This window comes from Nelumbo nucifera, chromosome 1 (genome assembly GCF_055504915.1).
Source record: "Nelumbo nucifera cultivar China Antique chromosome 1, China Antique-T2T, whole genome shotgun sequence".
In the NCBI taxonomy this organism is placed as follows: Eukaryota; Viridiplantae; Streptophyta; class Magnoliopsida; order Proteales; family Nelumbonaceae; genus Nelumbo; species Nelumbo nucifera.
Genome location: NC_142649.1, coordinates 204240667 through 204262612, shown reverse-complemented (window position 1 = coordinate 204262612; position 21946 = coordinate 204240667). Strand labels below are relative to the sequence as shown.

General features: G+C 36.3%; 1 protein-coding gene and 1 long non-coding RNA gene across 4 annotated transcripts; both read left to right on the top strand.

Moving 5' to 3' along the window:
• The first annotated feature begins 579 nt into the window (after positions 1-579).
• LOC104609843 (SNF2 domain-containing protein CLASSY 3-like) lies at positions 580-11305 on the top strand. Its single transcript, XM_019199836.2, has 5 exons — positions 580-792; positions 881-2547; positions 5193-5351; positions 5474-7505; positions 7776-11305. Exons 2-4 carry the CDS (start codon positions 934-936, stop codon positions 7406-7408), a joined length of 3708 nt encoding a protein of 1235 aa, XP_019055381.2. The 5' UTR covers positions 580-792; positions 881-933; the 3' UTR covers positions 7409-7505; positions 7776-11305.
• A 4098-nt stretch (positions 11306-15403) lies between these two features.
• On the top strand, positions 15404-21105 carry LOC104609842 (uncharacterized). Of its 3 annotated transcripts, none has more exons than XR_016080945.1 (3): positions 15404-15990; positions 17552-17682; positions 20450-21105. It is a non-coding gene; the product is annotated as an uncharacterized LOC104609842 (long non-coding RNA). The 3 variants fall into 3 exon arrangements; XR_016080946.1 differs by lacking the exon at positions 20450-21105 and adding an exon at positions 19096-19675; XR_737333.3 differs by lacking the exon at positions 20450-21105 and adding an exon at positions 18726-19027 and having other exon boundaries at positions 15409-15990.
• Positions 21106-21946: the final 841 nt, after the last annotated feature.

Sequence of the window (21946 nt, the reverse complement as noted above, 5' to 3'; positions counted from 1 at the left end):
TTCTGTTCACAGTGTTTCTCAACTCGGGCTCACAGCTTGAAGCGGAATTGGAATCCAAATAATCTATTCATTTCACTTGTTTGGTTTAGATTAGAATCAGAATCAAAATTCAGAATTGGCTGGAATGGATTTTCATTCACAGGAGAGGGGGAGGGAACGAGTATTTCCCCCAAATGGGAGAATGTCATTTCACTAGAAATGGGAATGAAATTCCAACCAAACAGTTAAAATTGTAGTTTACTATTACGATTTCAATTCCAAACCCCTATCATTGCAAACCAAACGGACCTTTAGAATGTATGCATATATTTTTGAATTTTTTAAATAATAAAAGCAACAAATTAAATTCCCCTTTTAATAATAAACTGAATAACAATGAAGTCTGTCCGGAGTTTCACCTCTGAAGTCTGATCCAAAATCCAAATAAGTAACGGCTAAGATTTTCTAATTTTCTCATTTAAGTTGGGAGGTGGGACCTACCAAGTACCAAGTACCAACCAATACCATCAAGGCAAGGCAACCCGCCGTTCTTTTTCTTTTGTTACTACGGGGAAGGGGAGGGGGAGGGGGTAATTTGGAAATTTACAGAATCACAAAGTAATAATCGCTGATCGGTGACGGCGCTGGCGTATGCGAGCGAAGTGCGATTCGTTTCCCATACTTGCATTTAATTCTTCGCGCCCTTTTCGTTCTTTCCCATAAAAGGTTATTTCCTATTTCTTTTACAACTACTGCACTGCTGCTCCCGGCGAAGCGGGGAAAAAGAGAAAATTAGCTCTGGCCGGAACACAGGTCGATTTCTCTGATCTCTCTTTCTTAATTCGTCTTCTTCGTTCATATTTATAGATAATTGATTTTCTTGGGCTTTGATTTTGTATAGGTGCTTTGCTCTCAATTTGCAAGAAAAGAGGAAGAACATCTTTTGTTTCAGAGATGATTAACGGTTCCGGCATTGCGAGGAGAACTCGGTCCCAAGAAGCCCTCTACTTCAAACGTGTATATGAGAGTATGCATGGTGTTACAGACGATAATGTGAGGGTGGGAGAATGCAGTGGTAGCAAGAGGACGCGATCTGCCGGAGGAAGAGGGAGAGCTCGGGCTGGGGCTCCTGTGAAATTACAGTCTGGTAGAAGGAATGAGGGCAGTCGCTCTTCAAAAATTGACATTCCTGAAGTTATTCCTATTGAGGAGGAGGAGGAGGAGAAGGAGGGGGAAGTAGAAGGAGAAACAGATGAAAGTGGAGGTGAAGAAGCACCATCCGAATCTTCTTCCGAGGGTTCTGGGTTGAACAGGAGACCGGAATCAGAACCCAAGGGTGTTGTTATAATCGATGTAGATGAAAGTCAAGAAGAGTATGAAGATGAAGGAAGTAGTGACGGGGAGTTTATTAATACCTCGGTTGGTTCCGAGAGTACCGAAAAAGCGGGACCAGAGAAAATCAAGAATTTACAATACCTGGAAGAAGAAGAAGAAGAAGAAGAAGAAGATGGTGATAATGTCAGAACGCCTTGTAGAAGAAAGGATGAGCATCAATTGGATTTCAATCACAAAGAGAAAAATTGTATAGCAAGGAGAACCCGCTCAAATGTTCGATGCTGTAAAAAGCCTCAGAATATTCGTACTAGTACTTATTTAGATTCAGAGGATTCTGAGTCATCTACCGATGATGACAATGATGATACTGAAGATAAGGACTATGAAATGGATGGGTCGCACAATTCATGTAGTGTAGAAGAATCAAATTCGGATGAAGTAGAGTCAAGTTCCGATGAAGGAAATGAAGGCGAAGAAGAGACGTCAACTTCTGTTGAAGGGGATGGAGAAAGCAGTGATGTAGAAGTTGTAAAGACGGGGAATTCTGATAGGAAGGGGAATGATGGGAGTGTTGGCACTCAATTAAGGAGAAATAGATTTTCTGGCATGGATACCGCACTTCCTTCCTGTAGTGCTAAGAGAGTGAGTTCTCTACTTCCTTCTAATAGTGGTAAACCAAACTCCAGAAGAAAAGTTGATTATGATGCTTTTGTAGCAAAACAAACCCCATTACAATTTGGTTTAGGATCTGAGAAGGAGATGGAGCTTGGTACTGCTAGTCACCCAATTTGTTTGGAAAAGGAGGAAATTGATTTTTTATCTAATCACAGTGAGAGTGACGATGAAGATAATGATGAAAAAGTTGGTGGAATTGATGAAAACAATGACAACTATGAGACTAGGGAAGGTGACACAAAAGAAATAGGGGGAGAAAAGGAAGATGAAATAGGGAATCCCACGAAGAGAAAGCGTGTCCATGCACCACAAGCTGATCAACTTTTCATGGCTATGGTAAACTCCATTTGGGAGAAGGAGGATCTCATTGAGAAGTTGATTCCTAAAAGAGATATAGCTATGCCTGTGGTTGAGCCAGAGCTATCATTGAAGTTCTCATTTGGAATTCAGAAGCCTAAGCCAGTGGAGAAATCAGACTTTGAGAAAGAATTAGATCAGCTGTGGACTGAGTTTGATTTTGCTCTCAAATCCGATGAAATTGGTTCCTTTTCTTCTGTGGTAAGTTTTTCATTAAAGAGAGGATATTTATTTTGCCTAGATCATTACTAAAAAGTCATCGATTTATGATTTCTATATTTGTTGCATTATGGGCTTTATTTTGGGAGTGGGGGGTAAAAGTATGGACTATTAATAAATCATTTTAGGCAAATGTGAATGTTTATGAAAACATGTAACACGATTACTCTATCCAGGTTCAGAGTCTTCAGACGTCATCATATGGACAGTAAAGCATCAGAGGGGCTACCCATCTAATCAAATTCATTAGTGTGTATTGAACCACAATAATGCAAAATAAATAAATAAGCATGTTTATCTCTCTTGTATAGAACTTCGCATAAAACTTGATGCTTCCCATTATAGAATTTTTCATATCTTACTTCAAAATCTAATTCAGAGAAATCATGAAGGATATACAATTAATTTTAAGAAGCATCCATACTTTCCACCTATATGTCACTCACTCCCATTTCATATCCATGCTCCATGTTTCCACAAAATTAGCCATTTGACACATGTTTGCAATTTTGGAGGGTCATCTTGAACTGTTAAGTATTTTATCTTGAAAACCTTTTATGTAATCTTGAAGATATAAAGTAAGATCATAATCTTGTCATATCTTAGTGCCCAATCCATGTACCTGGAGCACCACTTCTTCCATGAGAGTCCAGACTGCAGATTGGCAACTTTAGAGTTCTGGGAGAATGGCTCTCATTCTCCTACCATGCTCTCTACTTTTTCTGCTTTCAAATCGTTTATAGTTCTACTCATAAACTAGGTTGATCGTGATAGATAGAAACATCAACTCTGTGCACATGGAGTTAACAGGCTGATATGGCATATCATGATTGGCCTAATATCTTCTAGTTATTGCAAAGCATTTGGAGCTGCTGGGTCATATAAAGAAAGTAAAGAAAAGGACTTGCTTAGTCTTCAGTATTCTTTCATATGAAAATAAGGAAATTACTTTCTTCTTGATTAAACAGTACCTTGTTAAATAAAGTAGTTACTTTGAAATAAAGAAATCAGTTTTTTGAACAAAAAATGCTTTTTGTTAAATATAAATACCCATATTACATATTCAAATTAATTATTTTTTTCTAAACAAAAGAGGAACAAGCCTATTTAAAATTATAAATCACCTATTATTACTATTTTTTATCAATAAGACTACTAAAATTTAATTGGCACAAAAATACATATTACTTGCTTGTATAAAAAGGCCATTACCCAATATTGGTCACAGTTATCTGGGGTCTTGGGAGGGGTGGACTGGAATGTACTATAGTATAAGGCACAAAAGTTGTCAAAGGTTAGGCCCAATTGGCTTTGGAAATTCTTTGAAGGCTGAGCTGATGGCTTATTACGAAGCCTCAAATTAGCTAAGCAATTGGGATTTATAATGATTGAGGTGGAAGGAGACTCACAAGTACTCATATCTTGGGCTAAATCCATTATTCCTCGGTCCCTAAAGTATATTCTAAGGGAAGTGGAAACGATTGCAGAAGAAATAGTGGCTGAAATTAAATGGATTAGAAGGAGTGCAAATGGTTTAGCTGACACCTTAGCTAAGCAAGGGGCTATGAAGCAAGGACTGTTTCGGGCATCCTTGTAATTTGGAATAACAAAGTAGGCTAAAAAAGTTGTACTTCTCTTTTCTTCTTTTCAATTTTTTTTAATAAAATCAATTTTCTACTGATAAAAAAAGGTTAGGCCCATATCCAGTCCACCCCTCCCAAGACTTCAGATGTTTTATGTTTCTCATAACCTTAAAACAAGACATAAGTGAGAAAAATAGAAAGTAAAATTGGATATGGAAAAGATAGTTGAAAAGGAAGAGGGGCTATTTTTTCTAGCAGGGGAAGAATTTGCATGAAAGATTTTAAGGAGCTGGAAAAAATATGTTTTTGGGTGTGGATGGTCCAAATGTAGTTGGTTGATGTTTGGGTCATGACTGGGGCTTGGGGTATGGAGGAAGATTTATTGCGTATTATGTGATGTTTTAGGACTTTGGCAGCAAGGTTCTTTACTGGTTTAGGGCCTGGGAGGGGGATAAGTTTGTATTCTAAGGGTTATAGGAGGATGCTGGTGAGTGGGATTTGAGTTTTTTCTTTTTTCATGTGGGTGATCCTTATCACCTTTTTTGTAATCTTTTCTTATTTCTTAATAAAATTTTCCTTTTATATTTATTACTAAAAAAAGAGATAAGTAATATATGTGAATATGTGATAAGATGTATTAATATAACATAACAATAAGATGCACATTTATGGGACAGTCACCTTGTAACTTTTGTCACCTAGATGTTTTCTTTATTACTTAGTGGATACCTTTCTAATAAAGCTCATGGTTTTCAGGCTATGACTAGACAAATCAAACTTTATGATTGGACCCTATTCTTGTATAGATAACATGTAAAATAACCAAAACAGCCTTGCTGCCCAAATACAAAAATATATAAAAGTTCAAAATGAAAAATCCTATATTTTGTTCTTTGGCTTTGCAGCCACTTCATGTATAGATGGATATGATTGCATTTCTATAGAGAGTGCAATCTTAATGTTTAACCTGTTCCTTTGTTTCAAAGTTTATGCATGCATATCATATAATAAATTGTAATTTAGAGGCTGGATGATGGTTTGCAGGTAGAAAATGAGTACTCTAATGTACCAGAGAGTGAAATGAATCAAGACACTCTTTGTCGTCTAGGGAAGCATGAGCTTATCCTTGATGAGAGGATTGGGATCAGATGCAAATTTTGCTCTTTCATAAAGCTGGAGATCAAATATGTATTACCACCTTTGGTAAGTCATTTTAGTTTATGTGGTCATTCTAATAACAATTAATGTTTCATTTAATTGCGCTTATATTAATTGAACCACTAGTTTTCCTTTTTCCTTTCTTTATTGGGTTTTGCATGTTATAGGGTACAAATCCAGTAGAAAGATCTGGCAAGAGAACTACTTCTGCTGAGGATGACGCCTCTTTGTTGGATGGGCTTCACTTTGAAGATGCAAGTGTTGATTTATGTGGTTCTTCAGTTCATACTAGAGGTACGGTATGGGACATCGTTCCTGGTGTCAGAGAGACCATGTATCCACACCAGCAGGAAGGTTTTGAGTTTATGTGGAAAAACTTAGCTGGAGATGTTGACCTTGAAAAGCTGAACAAGTCTACAGGTTCTGATGGTGTGGGTGGATGTGTCATTTCACATGCACCTGGTACAGGGAAGACCTTGTTGACAATAATTTTTCTCCAAACATACATGAGGCAATATCCTAGTTGCAGGCCACTCATTATTGCTCCTCGCAGCATGCTACTTACTTGGGAAGAAGAATTCAAAAAATGGAAGGTTGACATTCCATTTCATAATTTAAACAAATTAGAGTTTTCTGGCAAGGAAAAATTGGCAGCTCTTTCCTTGATGAAGATATCTGCACATCGAAATAAGAACTTCACTCGTATGATTAAGTTGTTTTCATGGAATTCAGAGACAAGCATCCTTGGCATTAGCTATCCTTTGTTTGAGAAGCTTGCTGGGGAAAGATTTGTACTTGATAAGGAAGGTGAGCAAATAAGGAAGATCCTCCTTCAAAAGCCTGGTCTATTGGTCCTTGATGAAGGGCACACTCCTCGTAATGAGCGCAGTCAAATTTGGAAAGCTTTGTCAAAAATTGAAACAGAGAAGCGCATCATCCTCTCTGGGACCCCTTTCCAAAACAACTTTAACGAGCTCTACAATACACTATGCCTAGTAAGACCAACATTTGCAGAGAAGATCCAATCTCAACCAAGGAAAATCTACCAAGGAAAAATTGTGGCAGAAAAGAAAGAAGCTAAAGGGAAATGGACTTCTCTAACCAGTTCTATTGGAAAACATGATGATAGATTGGAGGAGCTTCGGGCTATGATTGATCCATTTGTTCATGTTCATAAGGGGAACATTCTTAAAGAAAACCTTCCGGGATTGAGGGATTGTGTCATTGTGTTGCATCCACCTCCTTTGCAAAAGAGACTTCTTCAGGCCATTCAAGGGATCCAGAATCCGCTTGAATTAGAGTATATGGTATCTTTGCTTTCTGTTCATCCTTCTTTGTTAATAAGCATGAAGGGTTCGTTCCCTAGAAAAGAAGAATGCAACATTGAAGAATCAATTAATGAAGACATGCTAGAAAGGATCAAGTTGGACCCCAATGAAGGAGTAAAAATAAGGTTTCTCATGGAACTCATTCGGCTTAGTGAAGCAATGAATGAGAAGGTTTTGGTATTCAGTCAATTTATTGAACCTTTTTCTTTTATAAAGGAACAACTTAGATCTTTCTTTGGCTGGACTGAAGGAAAGGAGGTCTTGCAAATGGATGGGAAACTTGATGTAAAGATTCGACAGTCCTCAATCAATCTTTTCAATGATCCAACTAGTGAGGTTAGAATATTACTTGCATCAATGAAAGCTTGTTCTGAGGGAATAAATTTGGTTGGAGCTTCACGGGTTGTTCTACTTGATGTTGTTTGGAATCCATCAGTAGAAAGACAAGCTATAAGCCGAGCTTATAGATTGGGGCAAAAAAAGGTTGTGTATACTTACCATCTTATTACATCTGGAACGAAGGAGGGAGAGAAATATTGCAGACAGGCTGAAAAGGACCGGTTGTCAGAGTTGGTTTTCTCATCTAGGCACATGGATGGTGATAAACTAAACGCTTCACCAACAGTCTTGAAAGATGAGATGGAAGATAAAATCTTGGAAGAGATGGTTCGGCACAACAAACTAAAGGGCATGTTTGAAAAGATCATATATCAACCAAAAGATTCAAATTTATTTGGAGACTTTTGGCTCAACAACTCTCAGACAAGCACCTAACAGAGAATCTGTTAATGTGGTGGTAGACAATATCCTTGCTGGTTGGCATTTGAATGCAACTGTCTTTACTCAACAAGGCCCTAGTGGCTACATAATGGCAAGTCTTTCAGCTAACTGTTTCTGTTTAACTAGTGAATACTAAATAATCTTGATCCTGTTCTTACATGGTATAGTTTGTCTACCTAGGAGATATATTACTAATTGCATCTATACTTATACACTTGCTTAGGCTCTGGTGCTTTAGGGGCTGTTTGATAACAGGATGAACAAACTATACCAGTCTTAAATTTGCCTTCAATTCTTTTTGGAGTTCAAGTTCTTTTCATATCTGATTCCTTATTCTATTTTCCTTTTATTTATGTTTCAGGTCCTGTTGCTAAAATTTGATCGCCAAAAAAAGTGTATTGCAAAATTCCTTTATAGGCACAAGTTAGAAGTGATTCTGAAAATCAGATATCCCTCTTGCACTGGTAGCAGGTAGTCATTCTTTTGTGGCTAAGCTTGTAAAGTTCTATAGAACTGTCACGTTTTGACAGTATACATTTCAGCTTCTTTATTGTTTATTAATTTCAAAATTTCTCTTTTCATTTCAGTTGTAAAGATTCCCATGCTTGTATAAAAGCAGAATCTGTATTTCTTCTAGTCATTTTATTTCATTAATAATTTTTTGGAGTTACCAGTATTGTAGAAATTTGCTGTATAGATGAAAAGCTGAAAATATACATTTGGAGTATAGTTCATGCTGAAGATCCCTAAGACCAAGAAATTGCAGAAACCTCTGATACATGTGTTTTCTCTTCAGCAACAACAATAATGCCATCAAGGCAGTAAAAGTTATATCAAGTATAATCATCTATTTGGAATCCTTTGTAGGACACCAATATGATCGTCCCATAATGCACTCTGGATGTGCTGGTCTATTGACTGGATCCAGTTCTGGATCTCCAATGAGAAGATGACAGGTGTTGGGTGTGTGTGAGGAGGACATTTGAGACTAAAAAAGTTAAAAAAAAAAATTGAATTTTAAGAAAACCCAAACCCTAAAAGTAATTGACAACAATTGTCTTTCCGTTCCCTTCCTTGCCGCTGGCCCTCTATTTGAATCACATACCCAGCAGAAGGTTTCCTAATAATCTGAAGTCTGAACAGGTATACAGCTTTCTCTCTCTCTCTCTGCTGCATCATATTATGTTTTTGTTCTAATCTTTCAGGTATTTAGCAAAGCTCATGGTTCTCTGCAAGAACCCCTGATTTCAGATTAAAGTGCATTATTTTTTTCTGCATATCTTTACTCTTTGAAGTATTTTATATATTTGCATATTTTCTTTCTTTTTCTTTTTTAAATATCTCTTGTTCTGTTTCAGGTATTTATCCGCCTTAGTATGCAACAATAGGTATTTTCCCGACTGTGTGGTAGCCCAGTGCACAAGGCTCCTGCCAATGCGGGCTCTAGGGAGGGACAAAAAATTTCCTGGCAAAGCAAATAAAGATTGAAACATGGGCATAATTTTGATGTGACCATCTTTTTGTAAACCAAAGATGGAAAACCTACTTATTTTTCATCTTTTCTCTCTTCTTTGGTCCTCTTCTTCCTTGTTAAGTTTATTAATATTGCTAGGAATTCCCCTATAATTACTCATGTACTTTGAGATGATGTTTTTTTATTTAATATAAGATTCTAGAGGAGGCTAGTGAATTGTTGAGTATTTTGGGAAACTTTCAAGAAATTTATAGGCAGGTTATAAATTTTAAGAAATCAGGAATTTTTATTGGAAAGGGGGTTGATCATAAATGTGGTAAGATGCTAAGGAGACAATTGGGCATTGGTAATCTGAATAATTCAAAAAATACTTAGGAATTCTTCTTATTTTGGGCAAAGAGAAAACTGAATCTGTTAATCTTGTTATAGAAAAAATTAATCAAAAAATTGAAACTGGAAAAGAAATGTGTTGTCTCTGGAAGGGAGGGTTACTTTTAGTTCTTCAAACCCTACAAATTATTATTCAATTTCATAATCTTCTCTAAAAGCTCAATGATGAGAACACGCAAACAGGCAATCAGAACCTGATGCCATTTTGAATGTCTGCAAATTTCCATGGTTCAGGGTCTTTTCCCATTGCTTGTAGGAAGGGGTTGGGAGATTTTTTGGATCTGCATTTTTCGTTTGTATTCCCATGGCTGGGATGGGGTTTTTTGAATTTTTTGAAGTGGGTTCTCTGTAATTACCTGGGATGGGTTTTTCATAAGTTTTTGTGTTTGGTTATAGGGTTGGCTTTGTCTAAAGGTTTTTTGTTGTTAGGGTGGGTCTTTGCTGGGTGATTTCTTATTACCCTGTTGTATCCTTTGATTCCGTTCTCTCCTTTTCCTTAATAAAGTTTATTTTTATTTATCTTCAAAAAAAAATCTTCTCTAAAAGAGATGGATAAAATTCAAACAAATTTTTAGTGGAATAAAGATAAAAAGGACTATGGGTCCTTTGTTGGTGTTCATGGGATCAACTTTGTAAGAAGAAGAAAAATGTTAATAAGGCTTTACTATTCAAACTGCAATAGAAATCCATTAACTTTAGGGATGCTCTTTTGGTTAGACTTTTGAAATCTAAGTATTCGTCTAATAATGATTGGTGTCCTAGAAAGGTTAAAGCTCACGACTCGCCGATTTGGAAATGTATAGCTAAAAGTCCATTGAAGATGAAGGTAATATGGGAGAATGAGAGTTTTTAATCAGCCTTGTTGGGGAAGTGGGTATTGGGGTTTGGGTGGGAGAGGGAGGCATTGTGGAGGAGGGTAATTGTGAACAAATATGGGGTGGTGAATTTTGAATGGGACCCGAGGGATGTATCTTCTTCTTATGGGGTGAATGTTTGGAAGGGTATAATGAAATTCCAAGCTTCAGTAAAAGCTTGTGTTTCATGGAAGGTGGGAGATGGGTCTACAATTTGATTTTGGGAGGATGAGTGGTTAAATGTAGGGAAGCTTTGTTGTGGTCTGTCCTAGATTATATAGGCTGAGCAGAAAAAAATATCACCATTGCTAATTGTTTTGAATGGAGGCAGGGTGAGGTTTGCTGGTGCCCACTTTTAGAAGGCCTCTCCTGGATAGAGAGGTGGAAGAGTGTATAGTGCTGCTGGTCAGACTTCAAGAGACAGCAATTCAGCCCGTTCTGATAAGAGATGGTGGAAGGAGAGCAAAAATGGCAGATTTTCAGTTAAATCGTTCTACAAAGCCTTGGTGAGGAATCAGCTGGAAAGTGATCACATTGGAGGCATGTGGGGTAACCCAATTTCCCCCAGAATTGAAGCTTTTGCATGGCTGGTGGAAATGAACAGCATCCTTACTCAAGATCTTTTGAAAAAAATGGTTCCTTCTTGGCTAAGAGATACATCCTCTGTGAAATGGATTCAGAAGATGTGATGCATTTGATAGTCGACTGTGTTTATGTGAGCTATATATGGTTATTCTACTTTTGCCTCTTCAACATGGGCGGATGCCGGATGGGATACCCACTCACATAAGGAAATTTTTGAAAAGTGGCCAGGAATCATTAGGGGGAAAAGCTAAAATTATGTGGAGTTGTGTTTCATTTGCAGTCTGCTGGGAGGTGTGGAAAGAAAGAAATAGAAGAATCTTTTCCAACAAAGCAAGAGAAGAAGGAACGGCTTTGTACTGTTATTAGTTCAAGACTGGTGGAATGTATGTTATCTCTCCTAGAATTCAAAGACTTGAGGAGAGAAAATTTTGGTTCTGATTTCTGGATTTCTTTGAGTCTTTGTTAAATGATGCAAGAGTATATGTTAGTCTGTTATTTTGTTCTTTGTCTTATTTCCTTTTAGCTGTATTTTGGGTGATGACTTGTCACCTGCTGCATTGTACCTTCTTCTCATCTAATGAATTTTCTTTCTTATTTATCTTCAAAAAAAAAAAAGAAAGGAAAAGATTCAAATTCAAGTATGTAGAAATTCTTATCTACCTTTTGGACTAATGCATGGATATTGGGCAAAAATTGTTTTTAAAGTTCAACGGGTCCTGTGGTTTTAAGACTAATCTAAAAGTGTGAGATTTAATGGATAGTGAAGCTGGTAGGTGCCTAGGTGGAATTTTGGGATGTTCAGAGAAATATTTCTTGAAGAGACTGTAAATGATATTGCTCAGACATATATTGTTGCAAAATTCAATATAGTTTGATTGAGTAAAAAATGTGTTATTTCTGTCAAAGATTTCTGCAATATTTTGCAGGTTAGAAGTACTTCTCTGAATCCTATAGTGTCCAGGTTAATAAATAAGGTATGGAAGCTTAAAGACCCTCTGAGGTTTATGCCAAGGTTTTGTGTTTGTTAAATGTGATTTATTTAAATGGGTGTAATTCAGATAGTATGGAGGAAACTTTATATCATCTTTTTGTAGAGTGTCCTTTTATGAGGGCTGTTTTGTTTACCTGTCCTTTAGGTCAGGGTAAGTAGCACTTTAGATAGCCATGCTATTATTATACTTTGTGGAATATATTAGATTCTCTTCATAAAAACGTGTATAGAATGCATGTCTTGTCTTGGATAGCTATATGGTTATTCAGAAATGATAGGATTTTCAAATCAAAATAATGTTCTGTTAATAAGATGTGTTTTCAGGTAAGAGGAGATTTGGCACTTGTGCTAATCAATCCAAATCTCCAATGGGAACACCACCATTTCAACACTCAATCTAATCACTCATATTTTTATAATGTTGACTTTCTATAATAAAATATTGGGAAAGTCGAAATTTGGTAGGTGACATAGGACTAAGAATTAAGAAACCTTCTTCCATTTGTTTATTTATTTATTTATTATTTGAGTTATGCTAGTGAATTACTATTTGCAGAAAGTTCCTCGCTTATTTCTTTTTCATGTCTTATTCTTCGTAATGGGTATTGGCTACAACTCTGTCTGGTCTCTCATTCCATCTCCATCTCTGGCCTCATCAAATCCTGCTTTGACTGCTTTCTCGCCACTCAAAGCAAGACACTTCCATTCAGGATCTGTTGGTTACTTATTTACTGCCTGATCCCCAGTGAGAAGACGATAGATGTCTAGAGTACATCTGTAGTGCAAGCGTGTGGGTATCTAATGCCTCTGTTAAGGGGCCGTTTTTTATTTTTGGTAATTAAAAGTTTAAAACAACAAAGACTAGACTTAAGTACATTCTTTTTTTTGAGACAATAGGAAACATAGTTCAGTTTATTCTTCAACCACACAGGAGGCTTATTCCACCAGTACATCATCCCATCCCATTGAAAACTTTCATATTTTGTGCTGCAGTATGTGCAGCTCTATTACCACTCCTACTTACAAACTAAACTTCAAAGAATAAAAAAAGTACTTTAGGTCCTAATATCATCCTAAATATAATTACAATCTCATGAATAGCACCTAAGAGTTCCAATTGCAGTACATGTAGGGACTTCTGAATTATTACAACTGCAGCACCAGGAAAAATACCTTCATTAGCTCTTGCAGCACAACCAATAGTAGAAGGCCCATCATTTTTAACTCCACTATAACAATTTAACTTGACCAAATCAACCAAGAGACCAACCCATTTAAATACCTGAAACTGAAACTCCTTTTGTCTACGTTACTAAAATTTTCACCACAATAAAAACTAAATCTTCTAGCATGCAATTTTTGTAGTATTACAGATATCATTGATGTGGAAGGCACGATATTCAACATTAAAAGATTCTTCTTGTCTTTGCCTCAATTTTATAGCTTTAATGTCAATTGTTTGTGGGAGGTTTGGTGGTTAGGTGGGTATTACCATGTACTTTCCTTGTGGGATTAGTCTTTTCTAAATCACGAATAAGACATTATTTCTTCCTGCTTTTAGTCTCTCACCATCATTCAACAATCACCTAGAAATGATAAAAAAAAATTCAACTATGTAGTTGCTAATAACCAAAAACTACAATTAGTTATTGAAGAATCTGTGATTAGCTTGGGTTGTGATGGGTGGAATTGGCTCAAATAGGGGAAATACTTGGGTCGCATCTTGAAGCTTGAATTCTGATGAATTCTAATTTTTCTGAAGTCAAATAGGATGTCATTGTGATAAAAGATTATTTTTATGTTTGGACAATTTATCTTTGAAGTCCAATTAGACTCTTATGTTTGAGTTGTTATTTTGTTGATGGGTGTGTGGACATGATAGTTTCATCTATTCAAGCACGGATACAAGGAGTATTCTTCTTATTATGAAAGTTTTAAAATGCTAGAAAGAGTAAGGTTGTTTTTGTTTGCGGTGCAAATCTGATTTAGATACAAATTTTGCACCCAGTCTAGAAATCCATTTATTTGTAATTATTATTTGGACTCCTACCTAATACAAAATTTATGCCTTTTTCATCTCATTTATATTCTTCATTCACAATGCAAATTTTACGTCCCAAAAAACTGCAAATTTTATATCCCAAAAACTGATGTAAAAGACCGAGTAGAAAAATTTTATATTAAGTGGGTGTACCACAACATGGTTGACTTTCAGAGGCGAAGATAAATTTAAAATGTTTTCTTTTTTTTTTTTTTCTTTGAATTGGAAAGATAAATTTAATTAGTTCGACATAAGAAACAGTATTTCATAAGTCACCTTTGTCTTAACACTTAAGTTGAACCGTCTATTTATCAAACAGAAATGGTCAAACCTAACACAAGAGACAAATATATGATAGTTTGCTAACCCAACTCCAACCACATTCATTAAGACCAATAATATGTAAAACCAAACTTTTCTATGAACATAAATGGAGAAACTGGTACTTTCAACCCCTTGGGTCGGTCCACCTCAGCCTCAGCCAACCCAATGCAGCTTTGGTTTCATTTGGGGGCGAGATGTTCTGGGCTTAAGAAACGAGTCTGGATCTGATCCTTATTCTTCACACTAATCTCACAGCATATTCCAGTTACATGTTGGGAAAATCTCCCATCTCCCGTTCTTTGTTATTTTTTATGGGAGATGTTTTTAATACACAGTGAGATGTAGTTGTGAAGTCGGCGTGAGAAGCGTTTTATAAAGAGCAGATCCCAATTTTTACGATTAGGATTAAAGCCTCGTGCAAACAAACCCAACTGAACTTGGCTGGGGTTTTAAGTCTTGACTTGGGCATTGTGAATAATACACATGGGTGGAAGGTGCTATGCGGAGAGAAAGGTGCCAAGCAACTGGTTGGTGAGGTTTCCTGAGATTATAGCGGAGATTTGAGATCGAATCCTGCCTGCACCTGAGTTGGGGATGGGCTAGTGTAGGCCTTCAAAAAGAATAAAAAAAAATCATTATTCATTCATCTAGAGATAAAATAATAAAAGGAAAACTTGGTATATGGGCAGCATGATGGTCCCACCATGGAAGCTAGTTGGGTCAATATGCCAGCTTTAAAATGGTCACAAGTGTTCAATTTTTCATTTGTACTCTTGGATAGAAAGTAAAAGCTGCAAATGCCCGAAAGCTTCGAATTAACATGATTAATGATCCGTTTGGCTTCTAGCTTTGCAAGATGGTCCCCACATAGAAAGTCCTGCAGCTATGTTTGGTGAAAAACCCTGAAAGTCCCAATTTTCTTTCATTCAGTAAAAAAATCAACTTTCTGTTGAAGCTAATTTTAGTAGATTTTCAAAGCAAGCGTGTAAAAACAGCTCAATCAAAACCGAAACCTCCCAAACAGGCCCTAAAAATCTTCTAGAGTTCTTCCAAGGACGAATCTATATATATATATATATATATATATATTTGTGTTTAATCGTCCAATTCTGTTTTATACGTGTAAAACAAAGTCTTTGTCCACAACACGATAAGTGTCCGAGTGAAAGTTACGTGTAAAACAGAGCAAGTCCGAGCGTGTCCCTGTGGCATTTCATGCAAACAGAGTATATAGAGCATCTCTTTGCATGAAAGTTACGTGTCCGAGTGACACGACATGTGTCCATGTGGCGTTTCTCCTCACTCTTTGTCTTCCCGCTACTTGCCTCTCTTTCTCTCACTCTCTCTTCTTTCTCTTTCTCTTGTAGCGTTTCTTTCTCTCTCGTCTCTTTCTCTCTTTCTCCTCTCTCTCGTCTGTCTTCTCTCGCCGTGGATTCTTGGGAGGGGAGCTAAATATTGGGCTTCAGATCTGCAACAGTTCTGTTAGACGGTTTGGGGTTTTCCGTGTTGGAGAAAGTCTGCTTATTTAAGATTCATTTTATAGAATTTATTGCCTTTTTTTATCGCTCTATTTAGGGTTTTTGATTAATCTGGGGTTTTCAATATATTGGTTGGGGCATTACTGATTTACTTTTGAATAATGTGCATGCTAAATTAATCATCATTCCAGTATTTGTGAAACATTCTGCTTATCAACCATGGCAGCATTATGTTCAGAGACATGGTCTCCTTTTGATGATTCAGTAATTGTATTTTATCATTGGTGTTTAGTTGTCTTGAAGTTGTTATGGTCACGGAATAGGAGAGGATAATTAATGGTGAATTTAACCTTCTTTTTAGATTACACCAGTCTTGAAAGGGAGTTGCAGAATACAAGGACCTGTAGATGAGGTAGAACATGACAATCAGAAGAATACGGTGAGACATCATTGACATTGGGCATTAAATTTTAGAATTTTGAGAAAATACTTGAAAATAAAAAATAAAGAATTATAGTCCAACGATGAAGAGATTTCACCTAACCGGTACATCCATATCAAAAAAGAAGATACGTCATAAGACAATTGTAGTTCTAGAGGGGTTATTAATTATTACAATTGATACTTATAAAAAAAATAGCTATTACTATTGATTATTTCATCTTTTTTGAAGTTATGGAAAGAAAAGAAAAATAGGGAAGGGGTGACTTTTTATATTCATGGTTTCTTGAAAAAGTAGTAGAAACTGTAGTTGCGAATACAAGATCTGGGCAAAGAATTTTCAAAAAAAAACAATTTGGGGTGTAGGGTGGAGAAATATCCAATTAGATTTTTGGGACCTTGGGTGCAAACCCACAATTTTTGCCTTATTGATATCTGAAAAATGTCAGAAATGGTTAGCAATGTGGAAGAGGAAGTACATCTTTAAACACTAAATGAGGAAGACTTATGCTCAGGCAAATCTCCTGGTTTACTATCTTTTAGTGTTCCAGAATCCTAATAAGTTGAGGGACCTTATTAGGATTGGATATCTATGTGCGAGGAGCAATCAAACCTTTGGACATCCATCATCTGCAAGAAATTTAGGATGAACACAAATGGTGGGACAATAACATCAACTCACACCATTTTTGCAACTACAGTTTGAGATCCTCTTTCCCATGCATATTTCAGTTTACCTTGCATAAGGATGCTATAATTTTTGGCTTCCTATTTCATGATGACAATGGTTTGGACTAGCATTTACAATTAAACATCTTCTTACGAATTCCAAGATAGAGGAATTTGTCTCTCTTATCAATAGTCCTAGGGATGTTTTTATTCTCCATCTACCATTGATACTAGAAATTGGTTGCCCCAAACCCAACCATTATGTCTCTTACCACTAAATATTTTCCCCATAGGCCCGGACTTTTATTTTTAACCCTGATTAGCATGTATTGCTTGGAAAAAAAACTGCCTTTCTTTTGTTCTACCTAGAGTATGCTTCTCTTTATGGTTGACAACCCAGGAAAGATTAGCACTTTTGATTCAGTCCTAAAAGAGAAGGATGCCCATCCTATGGTCAATTTGGGAAGAGAGAAAATAGGTTCTACCTAGGGCAAGAAAAATCCAAGGAAGCACTTGTGGAGGTTGTCACCATCAAGGTTACGCCAGTGAATTTTGTACGATCAATTACAAGCAATTTCTTAGAATTTTGTACGATCCATTGGTGTAATTGAATCATTTTGATCTTTGATCTCTCAATGGAAGTTTTTACTTTGAAACCTATGATTAAGCGGTGCTTTCAATGATCAAATTTTATTTTTTTGTGAAAATGTGAACTCCGACAATGAGAATGATAGATCTCATGATTGTTAAGTAGGTAATTGTCATTTGTCAATGTCACCAATATTCTTGAGATTACTTTTGTCTCTTTTTTTTTTTTTACCGGTGTTACAAGTGTTTCGAATTTAAAGTTAAACAGAACATTCATGAGTAATTCTTTTCTTATGAATTAGGTAGGAATTTTAAATGTTTGATCTGCAATGCATTGGCAATTGGACTTCTAGTATGAATCAACATGGTTAATACCGCTCGGGAGAAATTGGCCTGCAAGTGTGCAATAGATTAAAAAAGCTCAACCATGTTGGTAAGCTTTACTTTGTTTATGTTTGTTCTAGCTCTCCCCTCCTCTTCATTTTCCCCCTTGATTGTCATTACTGGCTACCCGAGGTGTCTATATCAGGGTGCTGTTTTGCTTTCACTTTTATTTTTATTTTTGGGTTGATTATAATTCACTGCATTCTATATAAGTGCTATCCAGCATCAGGATTAATGTAGAAAGCTTATTTATTTATTTATAACAAACTACACACATCTTTTAAGATTGGATGAATGAAACATGCTAGGTTTATTTTGGTCGATGCTTTTTCACTGATGAGGAACCACCACCAAGGCAAAAGATATTTCTTAGTTTCGCTGATTAGAAGAGATATCTCTTAGTTTCATTGATCAGAAGAGATATCTCTTAGTCTCCAATTAAGTTTACCCTAATTTCTACTCCTTTATTATTTAATCCATATTGCATATATTCTGCTTCTGTTCTGGTTATTTAAAAGCCCTTTGTCTCTAAGGAATTTATCCATAATCATATATAATTTTATGTTGTGAATTATCTGTAACTATTATTTGTGAAAATTATTAAATTAACAAAAATTTGTGATAATTATTTCAATTTACCACACTTATCATTAATTTATTGCAATGATAAAAAAATATTGATAAATAAAAAATAATAAGAGTAAATTTTAAAATATTTTTTTGTTGCTTTTGTAATTTGATAATTATGGAAATTCCAGTATTATAGTAATTTTGTCATTCACGAATTATTTTAAAATTTTCAAAATTCTGTAAAATTTACAGCAACAATTATCATTATATTATTTGTAATAACTAACAGTAAATTATTTTTAGTTATGGGTGAATTATTAGAAACTATTGAAATTGTAAGAATTATTTGTTTCAAAATTAGTTTTTACCAATTTTATATAAGTTAATCTCATTAAAAAATATAAATAATAATATAAAAATGTGGATCCCTTCACCGAAAATGTGCAGTATTTAGATACCCTAGACATTGGGGCTGTCTTTTAATCACCTTGGCTTTTTAATCTAATTCTGACATGGTTCCAGGCATTGATCTGCTCGGTTGTGCTGTTGATCGTTGTAGCTGTTCTTGTTTTTTAACTAATGGTGCTTCAGTTTCACCAATGCTTCTCACCTTTGTATTATCCCAGTTCCAAAAGAAGGCCCCTTCATTTGAAATTAAAACTTTAACCAAGAAGATGATAGAGTGATGGAAAGCTGAAATTTGGTGTTTTCCTCTGTTGCATGCTGCTGGATCAATTTAAGTAGAGATGCATGCAGAGAATCAGTATTAACAAAATAAATTGGATATGAATTTTAATTTATTTTAAGTAACTATTTTTTTCTAAGATACTTTCACTAAAAATAACTTCCCAATTTCTTTTCTTTTTCTATACAATAATTTCATTTCTCCAAGGGTCCCTCCGCTAGTCAATACGAATTCCCAATGCACACCCAAACACAAATTGGAAGCGTACGCGTGTTGATAATGTGAGACATTGACATGACTAATGGGGTCCATGAACAAGAAAAACAAAGAGAAAGAAAAAGACGTCAAGTCAAGAGACGATTTCAACCGTTTGATTTCTGTTGACAGTGGAAAAGTCTCTATAAAAGTTATGATATACGGACCAGATGGTAAGGATGATTTAACCATGCTGATCTCATCAATTGAACTTCAATACATTAATTGCCCATTCATGCCAAGCCGGTTGGAGAGATTGTGTGCATCTTGCTCAGCTGCAATGGAGGATACCTCTTGATGTGGCTGTTAATCACAATCAAAAAAACACTTTTTTTTTTCTCATAAAAAGTAGCTTTTTAAAGTTCCTTTCTTCTCCTTGTAGAAGGTATAAAGTCTTCCTTTTTTTCTCTTTTTACCTTTTACCCTTTCTAAAATATATATAATTTTATTTGCTATTCAAAGACTGATGAAATGTATGAAAGGAAAATAAGATCTTTTATCTAGTGAAAAAGTATGTAATTCCGCTTTTTCATGGTGGATGGCAAGAACTTGAAATGTTGGATGAATTGGTTTCAACATTCATGTGAAATGGAAATTCCTATTTACTTTTGGTCTTCCATGAAGGAGTGAAATAAAGTCCTATCATGTGGATGAATCACCCTTACTAGTCCCAAAAGCTGACAAACATATGATATTTGACCAATCATGTTATGCCACATCAGCCTAATATGGACCCATTTATACCAATATTTTAAAAATCAACCCGGAATTGGAATTATTTTGGCCATCGGTTTGATGGCCAAAATAAAATGGTCAAAAACTGTTGAACGGGTCAAATTGGTCAATTATTCAATTGTCTGAGTCAACAGGTCAATGACCAATTTAACAGTTTTTTGCCAAAAATTGGGTTTGGGGTAAAACAGAACTGGTTGCCTAAACGGTTTTCGATCTGAACAGTCTAACCATCTAGGTCAACGACGATTCGAAAGCATTGACTTATACAAAGCTGACATGGTGTATCATGACTACCTCAAACATACAATTAACAGTATAGATGATTTTAACCTATGATAAAAGACTACTCTCTTGCCATTGTTTTACATGTCATCGTATAAAATTTATGACATATACTAGATTATGGTTTATGAAAACTCCCAAATGCATCAAGTGCAACCTATTATGGCAGAGCTAGTATCCTTTGGAAAGTGCTAATGGAGATGAGGAAATTTGCAACGAGAACTTCTATAGAATCTTGTGTCTATTTAAAATTAGAGTTTTAACTAGCAGAGGGGACCTTGCATTGCAGAGGCTCGCTCATAAACTATCAAGCTCAAGCTCGATTCGAATTAGAGACTTGAGTTCGACTCGAGTCAAAAGCTCAGAAGTTTGAGGTCGACTACTTTTGGTTACGGGTCTTTTAAGTAGCCGAGGTCTTCCTCAATTGCCGAAGTGTTAAATCGAGGTCTCCCTCAATTGCTGAAGTGCCAAATCGAGGTCTCCCTCAGTTACTGAAGTGTCGAGCTAAGGTTTCCCTAGTAGGCGATGTGTCGAGCTAAGGTCTCCCTTAGTTAACAAGGTATCGAGCTAAGGTCTCCCTTAGTTGACAATGTGCCAAGCTGAGGTCTCCCTTAGTTGTTGAGGTGTTGAGCCGAGATCTCTCTCAGTGACCGAGGTGTCTAGCCGAGGTCTCCCTCAATGGTCGAGGTGTCATCTAGCTCAAGGTCGATAAGAATTAGAGACTTGAGCTTGAGCTCAGAAGTTCGAGCTCAGTTTGGCTCGGCTCGAACTCGACTACCTTTGATTGTAGGTCCCCTAGTAGCCGAGATGTCGAGTTGAGGTCTCTTTCAATTGGAGAGAGAGAGTGGCATTCTTGTAATTTATAAGGAGAGAGAGATGACAATCTTGTAATTTGTAAGAAAATGAGAGAGAGTTGGTAGGAGAGTGGCATTCTTATAATTTCTATGAAAAAAAAGGCAAAAAATACTGTTAGATTCCATTTCCCTCATATCAAAATACAAATCATCTTATTAGTAACAAGTTTTTTTCAATCATATCCTAAAAAAAATTTCTCTCTCTCTCTCCTAATTTACTTTTTTCTCACTTTAGTTCGATCTAGGTGTTACACTCTTGGCCTAGCAAATGGGTTTAGTGATAGGAGTTCAAATCTGCGCCCAAGGGGGTGCCCCACAACGTCCCACAGGCCACAACACATCCCCTTCGTGTATTGGGAACATCTCCAGATGATGATATCATCGGTTTTGGTACTATCATCGGGAGATGTTTCCAATACACGGCAGGGATGTGCTGTGGGATGTTGTGGGGTGCAGATGTGAATTCTAGTGATAGGGTGTGTAGATGATGCCCATTGACACATGAAGTGGAGAGTAAATTCACATGAGTGCCCCACATATAGTGCCTTACATGCACCCCACCACACATCCCAACCGTGTATTGGGAACATCTCCCCATGACAAGTAATCACCCTAAGATGCCTTGTGAAGAGCCTACTTCAATCCTAAGGATGCCTTACTAGAATTTGCATGGACTCCCCAAAGCACAATCCAACCCTGTATTGGGAACATCTCCCGTGAATCCATAATAAGTACGAAAGACGTTTCCAATGCATGCTGATGGAAATATACATGTGGGGTGCCAATCTAATTTACCTTGAGGATCTACTTGGCATTGAGTAGATTGGCTTCTTCTAGTTAAAATAATCTATTTCTTCTCCATTTCATCTTTTTACCTAACAAAACAATTCAGGCACTTATTCCTTTTATCCTTAAACTAGTGATCTGACACG

What these genes read in the sequence shown, in the direction of transcription:
- LOC104609843 (XM_019199836.2), top strand. Translation starts at nt 934, where the DNA reads ATGATTAACGGTTCCGGCATTGCGAGGAGAACTCGGTCCCAAGAAGCC. An exon ending in TTGGTTCCTTTTCTTCTGTG is followed by an intron (nt 2,548 to 5,192) that starts GTAAGTTTTTCA and finishes GATGGTTTGCAG; the next exon opens with GTAGAAAATGAGTACTCTAA. An exon ending in AATATGTATTACCACCTTTG is followed by an intron (nt 5,352 to 5,473) that starts GTAAGTCATTTT and finishes TGCATGTTATAG; the next exon opens with GGTACAAATCCAGTAGAAAG.